Here is a 24,477-nt window from a genome sequence, read left to right as displayed (position 1 = left end):
AAAGCAACATAAACTCCAATCATTTCCGTTAAAATTACCAGGTATCTGGTTTCCCACATGGTTCTAATGGTTTCCTACAATAATCTTGTTTATTACTCCTTCATAAGAAGACTTTTCTCAAGTAATTAAAGCAATCTGAATCCTTAAGTATTATTAGCTCAGAACTTACATGTTTCACCCGAGTTAAAAAATTTGGCTACAAGTAATGTGTGTCCTATGCATCAGACACTAAAATGACTGCCTGGCAATCTCTCAGAAACTATTTCCATCCCATCTGAGTGAAACTTATCCTTACTTCAGCTGCAGCCAGTGATGTCACCTCCATCAGGTTCACTGCTCGGAAGGCAAACACGGCAGCTGCCAGCACTGGAAAGGAATGCACACTATTTCAACTGCTGGCCCATCAGCCCGGCACGGTTACCACTTTGCTCTGCCCAAAACCCACTGCAAGGAAGCTTAGAACTAGTGCTTTACACAACCGACCATACCCCCGCATTCTGAGTTAAGGCTTGGTGATGAACGGGAATTGTCTGCTCTAGAGACCAGTGCCTGATGGCTAGACAAACTGAATACCACAGTTGGGAGAAAAAGGAAAAACCAGCGGTCTTAAAAAAGCTACTTTGTAAGTTATTTCTTTCAAACCTACAACTTAAACCATTTTAAAATGGAATGAAGATCTCATGAGTCTTTTTTTTTTTTTTTTTTTTTTTAAAAAAAAAAGTTTTTTTTTTTTTTTTTTTTTTTTAAGAGACAAGGTCTTGCTCTGTCTCCCAGGCTGGCGTGCAGAGGCATGATCATAGCTCACTGCAGCCTCAAACTTCTAATCACATGCGATCCTCCTGCCTAAGCCTCCCAAGTAGCTAGGACTACAGGTACATGTCACCAGCCCAGTTAATTTTTCTTTTCTTTTCCTTTTTTTTTTTTTTTTGTAGACATGGGGTCTTATTATGTTGCCTAGGCTGGTCTTGAATTACTGGGCTCAGGTGATCCTCCTGCCTCACCCACCCAAAGTGCTGGGATTACAGGGTTGACCCACTATGCCTGGCCTAACGACTGGTTTATCGTGGTGCAGGTATTTCTTACTAATGTGGTAGAGAGGCTTCTGAAAAGTTACATGGAGGCTGAATTTTTAAATAGATTATGTTTCATATGTACCAAGGAGGTGTCCTAATAGAAACATGATTTTAAAGCCTTTTCTTAAAAAATGTTTTTATAATTATTTTGTTATATTTTTATACACAGCACTGACTTTTCTTAGAGTGTCACAAATGGATATATCTGTAGGGAGGGCTGCTGTGGGGTTGATCCTGACATTTAGTTCAATGTTGGCTACAGAAAAAATCCAAACTTTACAGGACAACTTAAATAATAATAATATATATTAAGTAGAAAACAGCATGGAAGCCAGGCATGGTGGTGCACACCTGTAGTCCCAGCCAACTGGGAAGCTGAGGCAGAAGTGTCTTGAGCTTAGGAGTTTGACAGTCTTGGCAATATGTCAAGAACCTGTTTCTTAAAAAAAATTTAAAACAACCTTTGGGTTATTGTTTCCATTAAACATATGCATATGAAAAAGGAGTAATGCTAACATGCAAAACTTATATAACTTACTGTAAAACTCCATGTGAGGGAGTGAGTCATAAACAACGGAAGGACTCATTTAAGAGGCAGGTAACTCTGATAAGGAGATGGTACTGCTTGGAGCTAACTCTTGACTTAACCTCCTTTTCTCTCCATCAGCAGTGATGGCAGTGCATTCTCTAGCCAACAAATCATTGAAGTTTGGGAAATTAATGTAAGAAATATTCAAAATACTGGGCACAGTGACCTATGCCTGCAATTCCAGTGCTTCGGGAGGCTGAGACAGGAGGACTGTGTGACCTCAGGAGTTGAAGACCAGACTGAACAACAAAGAAAGATCCTCATCTTTACAAAAAGTTAAAAAATAAGCCAGGGATGGTGGTGCATGCCTGTAGCCCCAGCTACTCGGGAGGCTGAGGCAGAGGATTGCTTGAGCCCAGGAGTTCTAGGCTGCAGTAAGCTATGATTGTGCCGTGCATTCTAGCCTGGGTAACAGAGTGAGATCTTGTCTCAAAAAATAAATAAATAAATAAAAAAGAAAGAAAGAAAGAAAAGAAAAAGAAAAAGGAAAAGAAAGAAACATTCAAAATTATTTGGAAGACTGCTTCCTAGTTATACTGCATACCTAATGCAAACACATATATTTTTTAAAATATATTTTTACAAGAATAAGTAATTCTCATACCAATTCTGTGAGTTAAATATTATTAGTGGCCTATTTTACTAATACACAGAGTGAGGCACAGTGAGTGGGGGTGACACATTCAGAGGCACACAGGTAGAAAATAGTAAAGCCAATACTCAACCTTGGCTCTGGAGTTTTGCACCTAACCACTATGTGAAGACACTATTGAAGCTGAAGGTAAGCAAGAACCACTCATCTCTGACGTGAAAATCTGCGTGCTTTCCTAAGAATCATAGGCTCTGCTATCTATCGGAATAGCTTTCCAGAGATGGCATGAAGGATGCTGCTACAGTCATTGTGCCTGAGGAATAGAAGTCAGGAGCCAGGCTTCTTAATCTCCCCAGAGAGAGGCAGAGTGCAGCCGGTGACTGGGAAGCACAGGCACTTTTCTAGGGGACAAGAGATTTTGGACAGTCTAGCAAGAAAGCATTAGAAGTCGTTAAGAGAGAAAAATTCTGGAGAAAAATGATGGTAATGGTAAAATTTAAAAAGTCAAGTCAGCTGGAGTTATTGAATACGTAACAGTAGATAGAAGAGATCTGTGACAAATGATGTACTCCTTAACTGAAATGGAGAAAACATAAATACTTTAAAGTCACTGAGTTTCATGTTTACAAGAATATCAAAGAAAACTATTTCTGTATACCAACAATTTTTTACAGCTTCCTAATATCTGGAATCAGATTTTGTATAGTGCAGGCATTTTAGCAGTTAAGGAATATGACTACTACTTCATTTTTTGTGTATGAGTTAACAGAATTGCTGAAAGCTTGACAGCCTGGCCAAATTTTCTGCTCTAGCAGGAAAGAGTTTTACATAGTGGGAAACTGTTTTTCCAAAGGTAGATAAGAAGGGGAAAAAAGGAGCAGTTCACTAATTGACCTCAGCATCCAAAATGCTTGTGTGCTTGTAACCTTTATTTATCTTGGTGTCACATCACAGAAGTTCCTCTCCATCTGCTTCATGTTTGGTTTGCCCAGCCCTTCCACAGAACAGATTTGTTTGCCAAGAAGGAAAGGTCTACACTTCGGGATATTTTCAACTGAAATTATGCTTCATATAAAATATAGAGACTCTGATATTTTCTTTTGGTCTTATTTCTTTAATTCTAAGCAACTCTATCAAGAACATTAAGATAACTTTGCTTTAAACTGTTCTTCAAAAGGCTCTAATTAATTCACAATTAAAGCCAGTGATATTTAAGAAAATATTTCTCAAGACTACATAATAACCCACTTGAACAGAAAAAGGTGGTTCCAAAATACTCATACCAGATGTGTACGAAATAATCAAAATAATTTGTATACATTTATATGAAATTACCCTGTGGTTCTTTATCTGAATTCCATGGTAAGGGAGCTTCCTTCAGTCTAGTTCCATTTCTAGATGTTCCAGAATTCTTCCCTGCAGATTTTCTTAAAGCACTCAAGGAAAATGGGTGGACGCAATAATATAGATTACATTTCTACCTATTCTTCAGTAACCTTTTTATTAAGTATTGAGCTCACAGAAGAGTGCCTGGCTTAGAGCAAATGCAGTATTCAACATACATTTATTTCTCATTTCCTTCAGTTTGCTAAGGGGTGATAAGGCACAGAATGAGAGAATTCAAATTGAAAGAGGGCTTGAGGTTTTCCAATTCAACATTTCTTTCAAGGTATGAAACCTCCTGACCCTTCATTTAACAGATAAAGAACCCATTCTAATTTGCAAAAATTCCAATTATTAGAAAGTATTTTCTTCCATTGAGCCTTCTGTTTTAACGTGCTTTAGTGTCTTTTCAAAATACCAAATACTATATACAGTACTCTTCAAATTTTCTGGCATACTCAGAAGAGAGACATTTGGTGAAAAGTCTACAGTCCTCTCACTTGAGGAATGATAGCAGAAAACAAGGCTACTTAGCTTAGAAAACAGAAGACTTTGGGGAGAGACGAAAACGTGAGGGTAGAGAAAACATGATAATTACCTTGATTTAACAGGAGTACATTTTAACAAGCCATATTATCCAGAAATGAAATGGGCCACCAGGTAAGGCAGGGGTTACCCAATACTGAAGTGTCCCAACAAAGGGTAAGAATGGCTTGTGAGCAATGTTTAGAAAAAGCTATACCCAATGCCCTTGAGGATTCCTTCTGTTGCTTGATTATATATGGTACTGCCATTCAACCAAAAGAAATGAGGGCAGACCATTATTTCCTAACTCACATTTGTATAGGTTTCTAAAAAATTATTGAGAGACAAGGATACTAGGAGTTGTTAAAAACATCAATCAGCAATATCTCTGATTATACCAGGGTAATTGCTACCAGGGGCCTATGCTACCCAGTAACTATAGACCTTACAGCACTCAAGAATATGTTAAGGCTGGGTGTGGAGGCTCACACCTGTAATCACAGCACTCTGGAAGTCTGAGGCGGGCAGATCACTTGAGGTCAGGAGTTTCAGACCAACCTGGCCAACAAGGTAAAACCCCGTCTCTACTAAAAATACAAAAATTAGCTGGGCGTGCTGGCAGGTACCTGTAATCTCAGCTATTCAAGAGGCTGAGGCAGGAGAACCACTTGAACCCAGGAGGTGGAGGTTGCAGTGAGCCAAGATCATGCCACTGCACCCCAGCTTGGGTGACAAAATGAGACTGTCTCAAAAAAAAAAAAAGAAAGAAAAAAACCCCTGAATATGCCAATATGGTACCTTGAGAATCTTCCTATCATGTTCTTCTTTAACTAAGCTGTATTTTCACAGCAGCCCAGACACGTGATTTTATAATGCTATCAATTCAAGGTATGGGAATATCCTGCCAACTCTTCTGATCCTTATCTATTGTGAAAACATTGTAATTATTATTTGAATTTCCTGATAATCTCAATTATAAAATAATTTAGTTTATTGTGCACAAGGGAAGCAAAATAATATAATTAAAAAGAAATATATGCCCTATTTATAATCATAAAATTGCGTTGGGCGTGTTATCTGTTGTAAGAAATGCTTAATTATTAAATAAAAGATAAACTTGTGGCTTCCTGAAAAAAAGGTGAAATAGTTTTTGGTCTGAGAGAATATCTAAAAGGTGGAACTCAGCCACCAGGGCAGAAGTCAGAGAGTGTTAGTAAAAAAGAAAAGGTTTCAAATTCATCTGTAAACAGGCACAGAAGAGCTGAGGTTTCAGCCATGTAGGGAGGCTTAGCCTCAGTTTGGATATTAGGTGTTGAGATGGGGCATAAAGCAGAATGCTAAGGTAGCCAGGGGAGTCCCGAGTGGAGGGAAGTACATCTACACTCTGCTGCACAGACCGCATAGGTGCTGGGAGACAGTGAGATCTGGCTGGACTCAAAGGGGAGAGGGTAAGGGAAGGGAAAATAAACTTTTCTGGGAGCTGGGAAGAAAGACTAGAAGTAGGTTGGTGTGCAGTTACATGAAAGTATCAAGACTGCAGTTTTTGTTGGTACTTACCTTCGAAGCCAGATGATCTCTTAATTGTTCATGAATTAGAAATGACAAATTCCAGTTACAGATGATGAATGTTAGGAAGAAAAGGGGCCTTATTATAGAAACAGCATGTGTTTTACAGACAAGCATTTACTCTTACCAGCAAGAATTTCCAGAGAGTTGTATCCTAGGATTCTGTCCCATAAAAGCAAGAGTTGATCTGTAGCTAAGTATCCAGAGAAAGCTCGAACCATCCACTTAAATGATATGCGAAGTCTATAGGCAAGGAAAAATAAATATTTACCACTGAAATTTTTCTTATGAAAATACAATATCAGAAAAACCCAACCAATTCTATTGTTAAAGTAACTCCTTAAAGAGTCTTAAATCACCCGAGCATTTAAAACTCAAGTATTTTCTTGAACGCTGCAAAAGTGCAGTGGTGAGAAACCATAAGTCCTCAAATTAGTCATCTTAAAGTATTAGAGGAAAAATTATACATGCTGGGTCCTCCTTTATTATACAGGTCAGCCTTTATAAAACCCACTTCTACATTCTGTTTTTCAGGGTGTATACTAATTAGCTATCTGTGAGCTGACCTTCTGATAGTCTTAACAATTCCAGGCAATCCATAATAATTTGAATTTTTATTCAAAATACTTGAAAGATTGTTCAATGAGTTTATATTTTCTCAATTCAATAAATTATTTTTCTACATTTCAGTCAAATGTCTATATGGGATGAAAAAATAAAATAACAAGTATGTGTATGAAGGAAAAAAAATATGTTCTAAACATATGAGACATGAGAAATAGATATCTGATTTCTAACCCTTCATTTTAGTTAGGAGGTTATAGAACTCTGAAAGATCAAGCAGAAAATTCAATTAAATTCCACTTTTCTAAAAAAATTCTAAGATGTATGAGATCTCACTATTTGCAAATAGGTTATGTTACAATAACAATTTATCTCTGAGATCAGGAAATGAACTCTTTGGCTCTGGTGCCTTAAGAGATCAACTAGTCCCTCACATTTCTGTTTTATCTATTAGCATCTAAAATCATTTGACTGTCCCTGAGAGGTGCCAAACTGTCTACTGGAATTATCATATTTTGACAATAAATATCTGTGCTAGTCTCTTAAAAGAGAGAAAAGGACCCAGAGGTTGCCTTGGTTGGTGTCATTGTATTAATTATCTTTAAACTAAAAAGGATTCTCAAGTTTCAGAAATTCCTCAATACTGGATAAGTATTGTTCTACTATAACAAAGTACATGTAGGCACTAGTATTAACTAATTAAACTTTCTGGGTGGTTTTAGAATATCTTTTTATAGATACAAAAGAAACTTTGGGCCACTGGATATTTTAATAACTTACAAAATACATTTGAATTTAATGTCAAAATTATTAACTTCAACTACTCCATTTTACTCAAATTCTCATAGTGTTATATTTGAGGAATAGTGCCATACATCCCCACCCACCAATATAGAAATAACACAGCATAGCTTTTTAGAAATAAAGTTGATTGTGCTATAATTTATGTATAGTATTCCCCCCTTATCTTTGGTTCCACTTTTTGTGATTTCAGTTATCCATAGCCAACTGTGGTCACCCACAGTTCAAAAATATTAAATGAAAAATTCCAGAAATAATTCATATATTTTAAATCCTAGAAGAAAAGAAGAATGAAAATGGTGCAGAAAAAAGTATTTAAAGGAATAATGGGTAAAACTTCCCAAATTTGGCAAAAGACATAAAATTATAAATTCAAGCTTAGCAAACTCCAAACATGATAAATCCAAAGAAATCCATGCCTAGATATATCATAATCAAAGTGGTGAGAACTGAAAACAGAAATCTTGATTGTGGCCAGAGAAAAATAAGGATTGACATCACTTCTTCCTGAAGTGCCTGGTAGAATTTGTCAGTAAAGTCATCTAGGCCTGAAGTTTATTTGAAGGTAGAATGTGATTAATTAAATGTCATTGAAATAAATTTGTTTCTTTTAATGAGTAAAATATATAAATAGGCAGAAAAATACCACTTTAGTTTCTAGTAATGAACTAAATGTCTTCATCCTAGTAAAGAAAAGCCTAGTTATACTCCAATGTTCATTTCACAACAGCAAAAAAGAAGTCAATTTACTACAAGTTTAAGAACAAAAGTCTTATGCTCAGTATAAAATATTTCTGTCACATTGTTTTATAATCTTAATCATGAATAGAATTTTGTTTTTTAATGGCTACAAAGGAAAGAGTATCTGTTCAGTATTATCAGTGGATGATATGAGGTATTATTTTATAAAGGCCATCTCTAAGATGTCTGAAATTCAATGGTACTTTATAAAAAGGAGATTATATATATCTCTCTCTCTCCCTCCATCTTTATCGGTATCTCCATCTTTGTAATCATGCAATCTTGAAACAACTCTGCAAGGTATGAAGTCTCTTGATTTTTAAGGCAAACAAATTGAATTATCTTAATATAAAGAAATTGAGGCTTTGATAAATTAAAAAACTTCACCAGGATTACAAAGCTTAACAGAAATGGAATTTGAATCTGGATTAAATTTCCACCCACTCAGCTATCTATTTGCTATGGATTCAAGAGTGGAGAAGACAAATAACTATACTATTCTATTTCCCATTAACTTCTTTTGTGGCCTCAAGGAGTTAGTACTTTTTTCAGATATGCTCTCCTTAATGGAGGAAAATAGCTGCACAGAGAACAGGAAGAAAACACTGATAAATCATTTGGAACTTTCTCTTGCTTTAGACATTGCTATTTTAAAAGAGAGAGAGAGAACCAATAATATTGAAGTCCAGAGTTACTCTACATATTCATTTATACTGAGACCAACGAACAAAATTCAAATTTTAGGAAAGAGAAATCACAGTGTACAACCATTGGTAGGTACCTGATTTTGCAACTTTAACTTATATAGTTTTCATAGGTTATTCTCTGATAAATTTGGTCTGTACTGACTTAAGTTTAGTATGATCACATTTCTCAGGTAGTATTTGTTTCCACAAATGTTTGCTTCAGTTTGGCTAACAACTTTCATTATGAATAGAAATTAGTTCATTTTGGTGATTCTTGTACCAGACACAAAAATCCTAGTAAGACTTTATTAGGATTTTGGTAATTCTTTCAAGAATTTTTGGCACAATGTTATTATAATTTACTACTTGATAATTATAGTTTAATTACAGAAATTGTTAGCTTAATTTCTCTGAAAAATTACTACCTTTTTGCAAGTGCTCTACAATGAGGCAAAAAGAGCTTCTGTGAAACGATTTATTCTTCAATTAGGAGAGAAAAGTACTCACGGTTGAGCCCCAATTTCTCGTAGGTGATAAAAGAGTTGGGGAAGATAAGTTTGAAGAAGAGTTTCAAACAGCAGACAGAGTGACACAATACCCTGGATACAATAATGAATCATAAGAGAAATAGAGATTTTAATATTTAAAAATCAACTATGCCAACAAATTACTCAAATAGAAAATGAGAAAGACTATCAACATAAATATTCTTTATACTGTTTAAGAGTCAAAAACAGGAAATGTATTAGTGGATCTCTAACATTGTGTTTAAAGATAAACTTATCCCTCTTTTTTTTTTTTTTTTTATAATAAGTCTTGATCTTGTCACCCAGGCTGGAGTGCAATGGTGTGATCTCAGCTCACTGCAACCTCCACCTCCCCGGTTCAAGTGATTCTCCTGCTTTAGTCTCCCAAGTAGCTGGGATTACAGGCACCTGCCATGAGGCCTGGCTATTTTTTGTATTTTCAGTAGAGATGGGGTTTCACCATGTTGGCAAGGTTGGTCTTGAACTCCTGACCTCAGGCAATCTGCCCGCCTCGGCCTCCCAAAGTGCTGGGATTACAGGTACGAGCTCCCTCACACAGCCAACTTTATCCCTCTTTATGTTTACTCACACATAAAGATATGCTAAGGAGACTCCGTTTTCACACAATATGCTCCCCACATAACACAGTATGTAATATTTGGAGAGTCCAAGGAAAATACCACCTTTCAGAAAACTTGCTACTTTGCAAGCCACATATTATTACCTAGCCGCAGCAAAATTAGTTTTTTTCTGAATGCATTCCAGTTTCCAGTTATTTCCCCAGTGCTATATAGCCACCTTCACTCTCCCTCCATATGTCCTTCCCTCTCCAGCCTCACTCACTAGGGAAAATAGTTGCTGCTTTTCTCACTCTTTCTTTGAAATCTACCCCCAAGAAAAGACTAGCAGCTAGCTGCTTGAAATTTGCATCAGGAAGTTATTAAACAAGAATGTTTGATTACTTAGTATATACTTTTTTTTTAAACTAAAATCTACTGTTTTTAAAATGGCATTATTTGTAAAGTACAAAACTTAACCAATTTAAGCAGATGGTTTTTCAAGTACATTTATTATTTGACAACTCTGAATAAAGTCTTTCTTGGAGCTTAGCATTCCTCAGAGTTGATCTTTGTAAGGAAGTTTTAATCCTCTTTTTGAGTTTCTAAAGAAAAAAGACTGTCATGGTTCCAAATAGTTCAGTCTGGCTGCAAGCCAAAAAAGGAGGTGACTGCCTGTAAGTTTTTATTGCACTGAATTAAAAAAAAAAGGACAGAGGCAGGGCTGGCCCAGTCAATTATCTGAAAAAGATACCTCAGGGCTACCAGCATGGAGATAGAGAAGAAATACCCAGTTATCCAGTGTCAGGCTTCAGTGCTCTGCACAGGGAGAATACCATGGGTGTGTACTATGCAGCCAGTTTTTTTTAAGCTCTGAAGCATAAAATGGCACAGAATATGAGAGTAAAAATATAGTATTTAAAATGAGTATTAGAAAAGAATTATTAATTATTGGTCATATTTCTGATTATTCCAGATTAAATATTAAGGTAAGATATGAACAAAATAAAATTCTCTTATAGATAAGAAAACCAAGATAACTGGTGTTGCTTCACTTGTTTATCTGTGACATCCTGGAATTCTGTGATTTGCCAACTTTCACTAGCAATGTGTGAGAACAAAACTAGAGATGGAGGAAGGTAAAATATAAATACATAGGCTTAGAAGGGAGGATGAAAAACAGCTATTTAATTTAGTAGCAATAATACAGTTGCTTCTCTGGGGAAATTTAGTAGCCCTGACATATATTCCAATTGAGTGTTTCATCTGAAGAAGCAGTCAATTTACCCACAGTAGGTCCAAAGGGGGAAAAAAGGCATAACTGAAATAAAATAAATACTGCTCTTAGGTTTATGGGAAGGGAAAAAAAAAGATATGATAAAAGAACAGCCAAAATAAAACAGGTTAAAATGTTCAACTTCTAAATATTATTTTCCTTGATTCTTATATTGTAGGCCAAAGGGGCATTTTATTGAATACAAACAAAACATGTAGTTTACAACTGATAATTAGCTATATACGAAATTGACAAACAAGAGACAAATCAATGTTTGATTTTCATTAACAAAGAATAATAACAATGATCATTATAACAACAATAGTCATTTATTCACTGAACACCTGCTAGGAGCCAAGCGCTGACTACACTGAGTGCTTTGTAGACTTTTCTACAGCACTAGAGATAATACATTATTTACTTTATTTCACAGATAAGAAATCAGAAAAGAAGGTAGGCATCTTTGTTAAGAATAATAATACAGACAGTCTAAGTTTTTTCTTTTAATATGTAAAAGAAAAAAAATCATTTAAATGTAGTTGGCAAGAGTCTTTTTCCTTTTAAATTATTACCAAAATATTTAAATATCAATTTCATCCTCTCCATCATTTTTCCAATAGAAACACATTGCTTGACATCGCAAATTAAAATTTGTTGCTTTAGAATTTGAGAAGACTTTTTCTTAACAGAAAGAAAGAACAGATTATAATCCAACCTAATTTGATCCAATTTTTCTTATGAACTTACAGAAGGATGAGAAGAGATGGAATGAAGTCTGAAGAAAAAACGCACATACATCTCACGGAATATTTGATACAATTTGGAAGGTTCATGGTACAGAAAACAAAGTGGTGCAACTGAAATAAAAAAATTAATTTATAATACTGCAGAACTACTAAAATTTTGAGATAAATTTGTAAAACATGACATAATAAATCACTATTTTATAGTAATCATACACACTCATAGACAAGTTTAAAATCATACTGCTTTTTTTTATTTTGAGAGAACATATGCACATGTCAAGTTCAAAGAGCCACTAAATATTAGAAAGAGAGTAGTATATTACAAACTATTATAATCCCAATTTAACAGATGGCTAAGAGTGACATTATGGAATTATATAGAAATATGAAACATTCCAAGTAACTTATAAAAACTACCCATGTCAAGTCTCTCCTTTTTTAAATTTAAGTATTAAGAAAATAACAATCAGGTAGCTTATTTTTACTTTTGCTCACAAAGAATTAAGGCCACATTTCAAAATTTTCAATTTTGGAAGTCAGGTAAGTAAGATAAATGATTTATGACTTTTAGAATCATGCATGGTCTTCAATTAATTCAATTTGAAAATAAAGATTTTGAGTAATAGCTGTACACTGGTCTTTATTGCTATATCCCCACATATATTCATCAACTGAAAATAATCCTTAGGCAGAGAGAATTTATTTCTCTAATGAATGTTGAATTGATTGCACCCAGTTTGTAGCAATTAAGCACAGTTGGGTCAACTCAACCAGACATCCCACAGTTGAACGTCAGAAAGTCCTAATCTTGGATTGGAGACCTACCTGAGAATGTGATTATTCTACACTGACAAAAGTGGTCATGCTTTCCATCTTTTAAGCCTCAAGTGTTTTAGGTAGCACAGAGACAAATTTATAATGCAGATACATACAACTGTGTTACCTAAATATTAATTTTAATAAAAAATGCCTTACAAGGTAATTTCAAACAATGTATATTGTACAAGTAAGACTTTCTGGGGCTCTATAATCTGTTGGTCATGCTGTTAGGGCAATAAGCACAAAGTAAGCAAGGAAATCAGTAGGCCAGTTTAGCTCTCTTCTTTTTGACAAAGTAAAAAGGAAAAATAATAAAATATTTTAAATGCTTTCAAAGACAAAGTTTCAATTTTCTGGGATGAAGGGCAATGCACAGTACTACTGTTGAATAAGTCTTTAAAAATAAGCATTTTAAGTGGGAAATTTTATTTTTTCTGAAGGGCAAAAGAGAAATCACTCTTGGGGGTAAATATCTAAGTATATATAAAAGTAACTACTTGTATATATAAAGAAAAATGTATATACAATATATAGTAAATATAAAATTTTAAAAAGACAGGCATGTCTATTTCAAAACTATTTTTTTAAATTTATTTTATTATTAAATAAATTGCTACTTATAAAAATAGCCGAAATTAGGATATTACATATATCTACAAAAAGTAACTCATGCTCTAATTGCAACAATAACCTAAGAAAAAACAGTGTGGTACAGATATATGTCATTATTATAAATCTAAGATGAAGGTTTCGAATTTATTTACTTTTAAAACATGATGTATTTTTTTCCTCTAATTTTTAGTTGTTATGTGAAAACCTATAATCTGAATCTGAAGGCGTTATGGATTCAGTATTCGTAATAAAAATTTCCAGTGAAGAAATGAAAAGAGAATTTTAAAATAAGCACTTTTCTACAAATATATACACTATAAAAGAAATTTACAATTAGTTTTTATTCAAGATACCACAATTATTTACATTGAATTCCCTTTTATATCTATGAAATGGAAAAGCTTTAGTCCACTATAGATTATATGTAAAAAAGGTTCTACATGACTTAATCTTTAATTATAAGCATCTTTCCCTATTTAGTTCTTCCACAAAAATAAATTTAGCTATCTTTTAAACCAATTAAAGACTATACTGTAGGAATTTATTTATGAAACCATAATATACTATACACCTACAATAAAACTTCAGTATTTTGCATAAATAGAAGAGTAGAAGGTATTTTAAATTAGAGAAGAGTTCCTAAGTAAATTTTTAAATAAAGTACTATCATTTTGGTTTCCTTTTTAATGACAGCCTATCATTAAAGATCTGTATCAATGTTTAAAAGAGATAAGTATTATAATTTTTAAAAAATATAGTAACTAAAACTGAAGTGGCAAAGTACTAACTAGAGTTCCTTAAGGATGATTTGTGATTATTCTTGTATACTGGTTCTAAATAAGTGGTTGCTGGTAAAGTTTTTGTGGATGCTTAAAATAGTTTCCTAAAATAGTATAAATAAATTCTATATCAAACATTTTGCATCATTGTTAGCAAATGCTTTCCCCTTGGGTGTATAAACTGTAGCCTATTTAAATGACCATAAATATGAATAGGCAGAGGCTGAGTCAATGATATATTTTAAACACCAGAAGATCTTTCTAGAAGATTTAAACTTTCATGACATCAAGTATCCTCCAAATCATTAAAGTACAAGTTCTAAAAATGATTTACTTGAAAAATTCTTGCAGTTGGAACTATTAGAAAGATAAAAAGGTGAACATTTTTATTATTAGATATAAAAATTTGTATTATTAATCTTTTTTGGTTTTCTATTTTAAATTCCTCACATTTATAAGAGAAATATGCTGTAAGATCACTGTAATATTATGTATTATATTATGAAATTGTGCTTGTCCAAAAGAATAAAGCTGAGTACCCTATAATTCAAGCCTGTGACTAACACCAAATATAGTATAAAGTCCCTAGGTACTTTGAATTTTTTTCATTGAATAATGATTTTATATTACGTCATTCAACATGATCATCTGATATTGAACACTGAGGTGTTTTTTAATAAAGAAAAGTGTTTATTGCAGATTCTTGGCACAAAGACAAAACATTAATGTATTCCTACCATTAAGGTAGAGTGTAGAAATAAAGGGGACAACAATTTTTAACAAGTTTATATGGAATACTTAAAAATTTAAAAATTAAGTGGCATTAAGATATAGAGAGTTCTTCCTTTTGCTAATCTTCATAAGCTTCTTGCATTCCTCACTTAATGACACACGAGGCCTGGGAGGCACTAAGAGCTCTCAAGCCTGCACGTGCATCTTCCACATGCACCTCGGGTGGCTGAATGCTCTGATGTAACTGTTGTGCATATCAGTAGCCTGGAGAAATCATGAGCTCAAACTCAGTGTTGTCCCTTCCTTAGGATTCTTTCTTACTTATTATTTTTTAAAAACTCTTGTGAGAATTACTTTAGGAATTTAAACAATCTGATTGTATACCTATTAGAACTGAATATTAATGTGTATCTCCAGTTTTCATTGGACTAAAAAATGGTAAATCATAGGACCATTTTCACAGTATGTTCTAATTCTAATTTGTCAAGCAATCATCACCTAACCAATTACGGTTTTATTTTTAAAATTTTAAAATTGGACACATAAAAATACTAACCTGAACATTTTATTTTATTTTTTAGAGATAGGGTCTCGCTATGTTGACCAGGCTGGTCTTGACTGGCCTCAAGTGATCTTCCCATCTCAGCTTCACAAAATGCTGGGATTACAAGCATGAGCCACTAAACTCAACTGGCCTACTAAACTCAACATTTAAAAATGTTCATAATAACTTGTGGGTGATTAGAAATGAAGTGGTATTCTTTTTAATTTTCTAATATGTAATAAAAACATTAATTTTTAAAAATTAAGCACCTATGGGAAGCTGGCATGCATTTCACTTTACTTTTTCCTTTATTGTCTTACTACAATAAGACAATTATATTTGTCAGTCATTATTTTTTTAATTGACAGATAACATTGTATGTTCTTATGGTGTGCATCATGATGTTTTTAAAGCCCAACTTACCATACATTGAAAATCCATGAAAAGGGATAACACCTAAAAAAAAAAATAAAAAAAAGTATTTCTTTTCAATAAGTAGTAGGTCTACTGATTATTAGGTAAGCTTTAAAGCATTAAAACTGAAAATATAAAGGTTTTCTAGTTTTTGCTTCAACTCTGTTCATAAATGTCAGAAAGACTTAGTGATAGTAAACAATAAAAAGAGATTTTAATAACTTCAGAAAAGCGAGCTAGAGGTTTTAAAACACATATTCAGTTAACATTCTATTGATAATGTTGAGAAATCAAAGCTTTGAATATATATATGTGTGTGTGTGTGTGTGTGTGTGCGCGCATACACACACACACACACACACACACACACACAAACAGGACAAAAACATTACAAGACAGATCACCGAATTGTTTAAGAACTAATTATAATGGTCTCAGAAAGTCAAAAGATTATGTCCCTCCTGAAACAACTTCACTGTGTATATTAGAATTGAATATGCTAAAAGATAAGGGAGCTTTTCAAGGCACTTCTTGAAAACATTTGCTTTACAGAAAACGCTATGGGTGTTAAATAAACTAAATGAAAATTAATTATGGGATATGGCTTTAGAAGAAATATTGGCAGAAATATGATACAAATTCAGTATAATCTTTGGCAATAATTATACACAAGTAAAGTACAAATCCTTTTCAAAGAAATACTCAAAGCCTAACTTGGTGTGCAGAACATCTTGTCACATTCCAAGTGAAAAATTAGAATGTGTACAGCTTAGTTCAAAACCGAAGTTTTGTAATATATACCATCATATAGCTAACACTACTAAATCAGGTTGCAAACACGGTACAGAAGAAAGCTGCTAAGTTACTTTTTTGAAAAAATAATATAGAAATGCTTTATTCATCTGACAACGTGCAGGGGCAAAAATGTTATGCTGGCCAGGGCTTTAGAGGTCTTATAGAGTGAGTTCTAATGAATGAGGGTTCAGTCTCAGTTTAAAAAATGTCCAGTGATAGCAGGAGCATTAATTTCCAAAGCAACTCATTACAGTTTTGAATGGGTTTAATTTGGAAGGAGCTATTTTCTCACAGTAAGACAAACTCTGGCTCTCTGAAATTTCTACTTATTATTCTTAGTTCTGACCACAAAGGTCACACAGAACAAATCTAATTTATCTTCTATGTGAAAATATTCAGAAATATTTGAAGACATTGCTCTCTCTCCTGCCCCATCACCATCATGATTTCTTGCTCCAAGACTTTATGAGTTTCTTTAATTTTTCCTTCAATGATGTTGTCTTGAACAGCTTCCCTATTTTATTTTCTTCCGAACAAGTTACAGTTCACTGTAGTCCTTAAAGTGAGTGACTAAAACCTAGAATCATTTTCCTCCCTACAGACCCAACAGCTAAGACAGTATACTTGGACAGTTGTTTCTGGACCTCAGTAAAGGGTTATGTTTTTATCTTTTTTACATTTCTTCTTTGGTGAACCACTCCAGTTGGAGATAATAATCCTAAATTCTTATTCTGTTAGCTAATGCATTCTCTTTCTCCTGGTTCTACAATACTGAAAAATTTAATAAGTACACTGTGTGCTCATCAAAAGCAATATAAAAATGCTGAACATGACAGGGTGAAGACTAGAATTATCAGTAGACACTCCTTTCATATTGATAGCAATGCATTAATCAGCACCCTACTGCGATAAGAGCATGGACTGGATGTCAGACAGACTTGATTGGGTTCATACAGTTCTGTCACTTGAGTGTGTGTGTGTGTGTGTGTGTGTGTGTGTGTGTGTGTGTGTGTGGTGTCTCTGCATAAGTTTCTTAACTTCTCTTAAGCTTTAGTTTCCTCATCTGTAAATCAGAGATAATGCTAGAACTCACATATAACATGTAGCTTAGCCATTAATAAATGAATAGCTTGGGGCCTACACTATTTATTTAAATAGCTTAGGCTATTATTTATTAATAAACAAATGTTAATTGTTGATGTTATAATTTACGAATTAGTTCATACTTCTTTGTTGTTTCTAGAAGCAATTTTATCAACAATAGTATAAGAAGGCCGAGCAAAGTGGCTCACGCCTGTAATCCCAGAACTTTGGGAGGCCAAGATGGGCAGATCAGGAGGTAAGGAGATCAAGACCAACCTGGCCAACATGGTGAAATCCCAGCTCTACTAAAAATACAACAATTAGCTGGGTGTGTTAGCACGTGCCTGTAATCCCAGCTACTTAGGAGGCTGAGGCACGAGAATTGCTTGAACCCAGGAGGTGTAGGTTGCAGTGAGCCGAATTCGAGCCACTGCACTCCAGCCTGGCAACAGAATGAGACTGTCTCAAAAAAAAAGGAGAAAACCCAAATTATTCTGAACTGGTATGCCCAGCCAACCATCTTGAGGATTTTGTGCAGCATTGCTTTAAGCTCACAAGTTAAAATTCTTAGGATCAACGTTTTCCCTAGTCTTCTAGCACACAGATTCATGTTCTCCAACTTTTGCTGAATCTTATGTTGCTTATCAATTTTCTTATTCATCTCTATATGATTAGCCACCCCATTCTTTCAAAATTTCCTCACTTTTCAAGTGTTTAACACCTAATTATAGACTTCACTTTTTCCTCACTAGGAGGTTGATGCCACTGACATGAACTCCTTCCTTTGTTCTTTATATTTCATCTGTTTTCTCACTCACAGTCCAGAGGAGGATGTATCCTTTTTCTTTTTCACCCAACATCTTCACTTGTGCTCTAAATCTTGTTTCCTTGACTTTCACAGTGACTGACAAGCAGCGGTCAGGTTTGCAGCTTGTTTATGTGTGGCCTGTGAGCTAAGAATGACTTTTACATTTTTTAAAGGATTATTTACAAAACAACAAAGAATAATATGGGACATGGACTGTTTGTGGCCAGCAAAACTTGAAACATTTACCATCTGACTGGTTACAGGTAAAGTCTGCCCAACCCTGCTTTGGACTCCTGCCCCATTCACCATGCCTTCCTCCTTGCTGCACATGCATCATTCCACACACATGTGCTGTGTCCTGCTTTGTGCCAGGGACTGTTCTAAGAACTGTAGCTGCCATTTTATTAGGGACAAAACAACCATAATAACAATAAGTGAATACATGTCAGATAGTTCTAAGTGCTACGAAGAAAAATAATGGAGGGAAGGAGGACAAGGCCAGGTGAGGGCAGAGAAGCCCTGACGTTGTAGAGGTGAAGATCACCTGAGAAGGGTGACCTGGAAGCCCTAGCTTTATGTGATGATTGCCATAAACAGGGTTACCTTTACTCAGGACAGCTGGTCTTCAGCTGGATAGTGGTGGCATCTGCTCTTTACTCCTCTGACAAAGCAGAGTAGAGGCAAGGGATGGGCGTATCTTATCAAAGTAATCATATCTTTAGTCTTTCCTATTTCCATGCATCCTTTCGGCCAAGGATATTACAAATATCCTTACACATAAGAAGAATAAATAAGAAAGAAGAAGAAAAAATAATAAGGCAAGAAGAAGGAAGAAGAAGAAGTCAGTTTTTTTCCTGGGGCCTACTTTTCTGTCAAACAAATCTCTAATCTCACTCCTTTTCTGAAAGCCAGGCTTAATTTTTTTTTTTTTTTAAACTATCTGTATTCATTTCCTTTACTCCCTTATTATGTATCCTCAAATGCTTGCAAATGGTTTTCCATCCCTACGGACTTAACTTCTGATTGCTAAATCCAGGGGTTTCCCTTCTTTGTATGTCATACTTAATGACCTCTGTGCAGATCAGGATTCTTGTCCCACAGAAACTCACTGCTGAGTTTTTTGTGAGGGCTTGTTTTGTTTGTTTCTGGCAGTTCTCTTTTCCGCATACTCCTTCGATATAGCTCCAAGACTCTGCACACTTGTTTTTTCTCTCACACTACCAGCATTCTCATTATTAACCCATAATACCAACTTTAAAAGCCGAGTATTCCCCCAGCCTCCTTCTGGTCCCTACTTCTGTAAATAATTCACCATCTCCCTAGTCATTCAGGGAATAAACCTTTGAGTCATCTTTGCTCTCTTGTTCTCCCTTAGCCCTTACACCTAAATATGATTATGTACCTCTCCCGTTCCTTTTGGATAATGACCACTTAACTCTTCCATCTTCATTCCTCCTGTGCACCCCATAAGCACAGCTCTAATTCTGCCAAATTGATCACCATCCCTTCGCCTCTGGGTGCAGGACAAGGGCTGTAGGCAATGTTGTCATCTACCTCTGGCCCTGGCCCTGCCCTACTCCTTCAAGATTTTAAACAATAATCTTCCTAGAAGGATCTCCCTGATAGGCTTGATCCCTCACCCCCAAGCAATTCATTAATCAGTCCTCTTGTTTCAGCTGATTTGGCCTGATTGATTGAAGTACTACTGCTTCTCGCTGTGCAGTTCTGACTCTACCACTTTCTACCTGTGCACATTTAGGTATGTTACTTAACCTGGTTCCTCATCCAAAGCTGCTTTTAGACTAAGGCAGAAAAGCTTGAGCTGAGGGCCCTACTGTGGCCCTCCTCTGGCTGTACCCCTTACCCATAGCCCATGCTTCTCCCTCCAGACCATATCCCACATATCCAAGACTCTGAAATTCTGAGCCCAAAGGCTCCTAAGACAACCTCCAGGACCTACATGTTCTCTTTGGTGGGGAAGGTAAGAGAAAAGAAGGTATACACCTCCTGATACAGGTGTGTACCTTAGGACAGAGAGGTGGCCAAAGGCTGGTTATTTGTGGAAGCTGTGAACAGAGATTGGACCTGCAGGCTTCTGTCAATGAAGCCTGTCCAAGGTGTGAGGTGGAGCCATAGATGAGAAGCAGGGGGATACCACATGCTAGGGATGGGTGAAGAGTCTGAGAACTCTGGATTCAGACCTGGCCTTCCAGATTGTTATCAAAGTACATGTGTCAAGGCAAGTGGAGTAGACTTTGTCAGTTTATGAGTCTAATTTATAACTTATAAATATTTTGACTTATGGTAGGTGGGTCTCTATTTGTACTCCTGCTCTGGGCCCCAAAAAGGATAAAGATAAACTTGCCTTCATCAATAAAGTAGGAACAACACCAATGAGGTAGTGAGGATTAAATATTATAAGATATGTAATATGAGTAGCACAATATTTAATAAAAAGTCAGTACTTAACAATTGTGTTCCTTCTCCCATCTTACTGTTTTTTAATCACTTTTTGGTTTTTTTCTCTCCCAGTAGAATAAATCCTTTGAGCATAGAAATTATTTTTTATTTATTTATCTCTAACTCCAGAGACCAAGCACAGTGCCCGGAATATAACAGGTACTAATTAAATGCTTGGAGAACGAATATATGCATCTGCAGGGAGTCTACCTCTATCATTTTTTAACCTTCTGTTTCCTTCCCTACTGCCACGATCTGAATCCTGTCCCTAATAAACTCTTACCTATGGTTCTGCAAGGGCCTCCTAATTGGTATGCCTTCCTCCAAACTCTCAGCTCTCTAACCAATTTTTGAAATTGGAGAGCTCAAGTTATCTTTCAAAAATACTAATGAGACCATGAAAAAAACATCTACATCCATTGAGGATTTTCCTCTATTTATCCATCTACTAAATATTTGCTGAGCTTCTATTCATCTAATTAACCAATATTTAAAAACCTACTCTGTAGCCTCTGGAGATATTAAAATGAATATTACATTGTCCCTGTATTTTTAGAGCTCACACTCTAGATTCTAATATAGGCTAAGTATATACACAGCAAAATTTAAGACCTTTGATCTGGCCTTAAACATTCATCATTACGTCCTGCGACCTGAGCTACATCTGCCTCCCCTTTGGCATACTATCCTAACTCCATACACCCTGTGGTACAGTCACACTAGATTGTTTATCATCACCAGTATCATTGCAGTTTGATAGCTCTGAACTTGATAATTCTGTATCCTACCCAGCCATCAAAACCTTACAAAGGTCAGCTATAACCTCAGACAAACATTTCCTGATCTCCTAATCATAATTAAATGATCATTCTTCTGCTTTCTCATGGCACTTTGTTCGTATTTCCAACACTATGATTTCACTATGTTTTGTGTTATAATTAACTGTTTAACAGATTGTTCCAGAGAATGGGAGGTATATTTTATTCATCTGCATATACAACTGACGGTGCCATGTACATAGTTGATGATATATATAAATATATTTGCAGAATGAAAAGATGAGTAAATGCTGAGTACAGGAGCAGGAAGAGAAGTATTGGCCTCTAGTTAGGAGATCAAAGTTCCATTGTGGGCTTAACACAAACCAGCTGGATAACCTTAGAAACGTCATCAAACCTCCTGAGCTTCAGTAACCTGCCTGACACACAAGGGGACTAAAATTGCCTCTGATGTATCATCTAACTCTAAAATTAGATGTTAACAATTAAGACTAAATGCGGAAAAATTTGTGAGACTTGAAGAAAAATGTGCCTATAAAGATTTTATAATAGTAAGCTTCTTTAACAACTTAAAAGTCCTTTGCCTTCCAGAAACTAAAAAATTAAAAACCAGATTAGAAGGTCAATATTCCCAATGACATTATAGCCACCAGCTTCAGTTCCAGGGAACATCTAGAAGGAGAGCTCAACAAACATCTTTCTTCTTCAAGTCTTTCTCTATATTCTGTGGTTGAGTCTCTTTTTCTTCTTGTGAGCACCCATCTTTTTTTGCCTTCCTCCCCTGTCTGCAGTTTCATGTTATTTCCCTTACTAATTATAAACTTTTAGCAAATAATTACAAAGTTTGTCTTTGCTACAGGAAACATGCTGATATGTGAAAGAAAACCTCCAAAAAGTAAGTTAATAAATAGAGGCATATTTTGATGCCTTATAAAAGTGTAAGTACATATTGTATATTTCTAAATACTAAATATCAAAGCCGATTGCTAGTATATAAAAACCTTACAGTCTTAATTAAAAAACACTTTTGCTTTCTTCTTTTAAGCCACTGCACTGCAGAAATATTTCAACAAGTGGTTAAGGTAGTCAGAAATGAAGACTTTATTATTATTATTATTATTATTTTATAAAAGTATTTATTAAGGATCTGGCAAGTATAAGAATACCCTAGTCAGGACAAGGCACTTTCAATAAGGAAGCTTACAATAAATGAATGAGTGAACTGCTAAGCAGCAAAAAGGGATGCAAGTATTAAGACGAGTCATGTTTCACAACTTTTACTACATTTCCCCCAACTCCTGAAATCTATAGCTGCTCTTTACATAGTTAAGCTACAAGCTACTGAAGAAAGAAGTATATTTCGTATTGTATATTATCTTCAGCACCCAGCACAGTGTCTTCTACAAGTGACATGCTCAGTAAATGTTGTTATTGATGGAAATTTGAGCATTTATAAACATAACCAAGGCTTATAAATAAAATATTAAAATATAAAATTAAAATGTAGGACAGAAGGCTCTTGATATTCAATGTTGAAAGAATAAATGACCAATGAAGTCATATAGACATGAATTTGAATCCTGTGGGACTCTGGCCAAGTTACAAACCCTTGCTGAAACCATGTTTTTCATTTCTACAAATAGAGATAAACAAGATCAACTTCATTGGGTTGCATGACAAAGCACAATGGAGTTAATTTATTTAAAGTGTACCAGTGTAGTGTTTAGTACACAGCAAATGCTCAATAACCCATAGCTATTTTATGCTCTGAGAAGGGAAAGTGCCACATTTATATACAGGCTTAAACCTAAAAAAATCTTTTTTTTTTTTTTCAGTATTAGATAAAGGTACACTTCAGCTTAGCCAAGATTAGCCCAGGCTTAAGGATCCAAAAAAAGGCTACACAGTCTGCTTTGTTGAAGGACAAGTCAGATTCTGGCAAACAAATCCAGAGGAATAAGAAGCAGTGAAGAATCCATTAACACTGTAGGGTACATACCACTTAGAACATTTCTTTGATATTAGAGGTTGTCAAGTTCTTGGCTAGTTTTTCAAAATCCTTTCCTTTGCCTCTCATCACTTCAGCCTTTTAAGGGTCAAGTTTCATTTACCTGGCTACCACCCAAAAGCGTGTTTCCAACAGGCATCAGGATGCTTGGGGCACATCTGGTATCTGGGCTCTGAGTTCTTCTACAAGTCTGCTATGAGTAATTATTTTCAGATTCTAGCCTTTCCTTATGCATCTGATGAAAGTCTAAAATGTTAACTGCCTATTCCACTCAATGTGAATAACTTTATAATGTGATGATTTACGGGCCTTTGACAAAGCTCAGAATGGCAAACAATGTCAACTAAAATAAATCTTGAACCAGATGAGATATAAATAGTAAATATGACTCAGAAAATACCCCAAATGTTAACATGATTTCCACTTATTAAATATGTTCTCTCCATTTCCTCATTGTCTCTATTAATACACAGCATTTATTGTTGTACCATAACTTGAACATCTGATTCACTTCAACTTCACCCCAGTTGAAAGCACATTATTACTTAGCACAGTTTATTTAATTCATTTGTTGAAATAATTATTTCCTCTGTTTATTCTCATTCCACATGTAGCCAACAGGTCAGTAAGAATAGAGATTAGCACAATGATTAAATTGTTTTCTAGTTATTTCCATTATCTTTCTGAATTAGAATGTCACATTATGGTTTTGTTACTTTATGTTAGTAGTTAAAATTCCACAAAACATTGGAACATAGCCATATTTAAATATCAATCTGAAAATCTTACTTTAAAATTTTAATGAGGTTTTCCATTTATGTCTAAAGTTATATCTCAATTGAATGTTAGGATATGAGATATTTTAAATTTATTTAATATGGATGACAAACTCATTGCTATTTATTAATTTGACACTTGCAAAATTTAAGATGATATAGTTTGATTATTTTTCTTCTAAGAGCCTCGTCTAATCTTTGTTGAAAGGGCTGTCCAGTGTACTGTAGGATGTTTATCAGCA

The 24,477-nt window shown here is 34.9% G+C and overlaps 1 protein-coding gene across 2 annotated transcripts in view; it reads right to left on the bottom strand.

Moving 5' to 3' along the window:
- Positions 1 to 24,477, bottom strand: part of TBC1D19 (TBC1 domain family member 19) — a 148,681-nt gene that overhangs the window by 1,092 nt on the left and 123,112 nt on the right. For both annotated transcript variants that reach the window (XM_017505107.2, XM_037730148.1), the window contains 5 exons: positions 15,536 to 15,568; positions 11,628 to 11,737; positions 9,028 to 9,119; positions 5,856 to 5,971; positions 296 to 366 (listed from right to left, as the gene is read on the bottom strand). In XM_017505107.2, coding sequence (XP_017360596.1) covers positions 296 to 366; positions 5,856 to 5,971; positions 9,028 to 9,119; positions 11,628 to 11,737; positions 15,536 to 15,568 — 422 coding nt within the window. The remainder of the gene's footprint in view (positions 1 to 295; positions 367 to 5,855; positions 5,972 to 9,027; positions 9,120 to 11,627; positions 11,738 to 15,535; positions 15,569 to 24,477) is intronic.

The sequence above is a fragment of the Cebus imitator genome, unplaced genomic scaffold (assembly GCF_001604975.1).
Source record: "Cebus imitator isolate Cc_AM_T3 unplaced genomic scaffold, Cebus_imitator-1.0 Scaffold333, whole genome shotgun sequence".
NCBI lineage: Eukaryota > Metazoa > Chordata > Mammalia > Primates > Cebidae > Cebus > Cebus imitator.
Note: the sequence above shows the minus strand (reverse complement) of the source record. Positions and strands in the feature narration are given on the sequence as shown.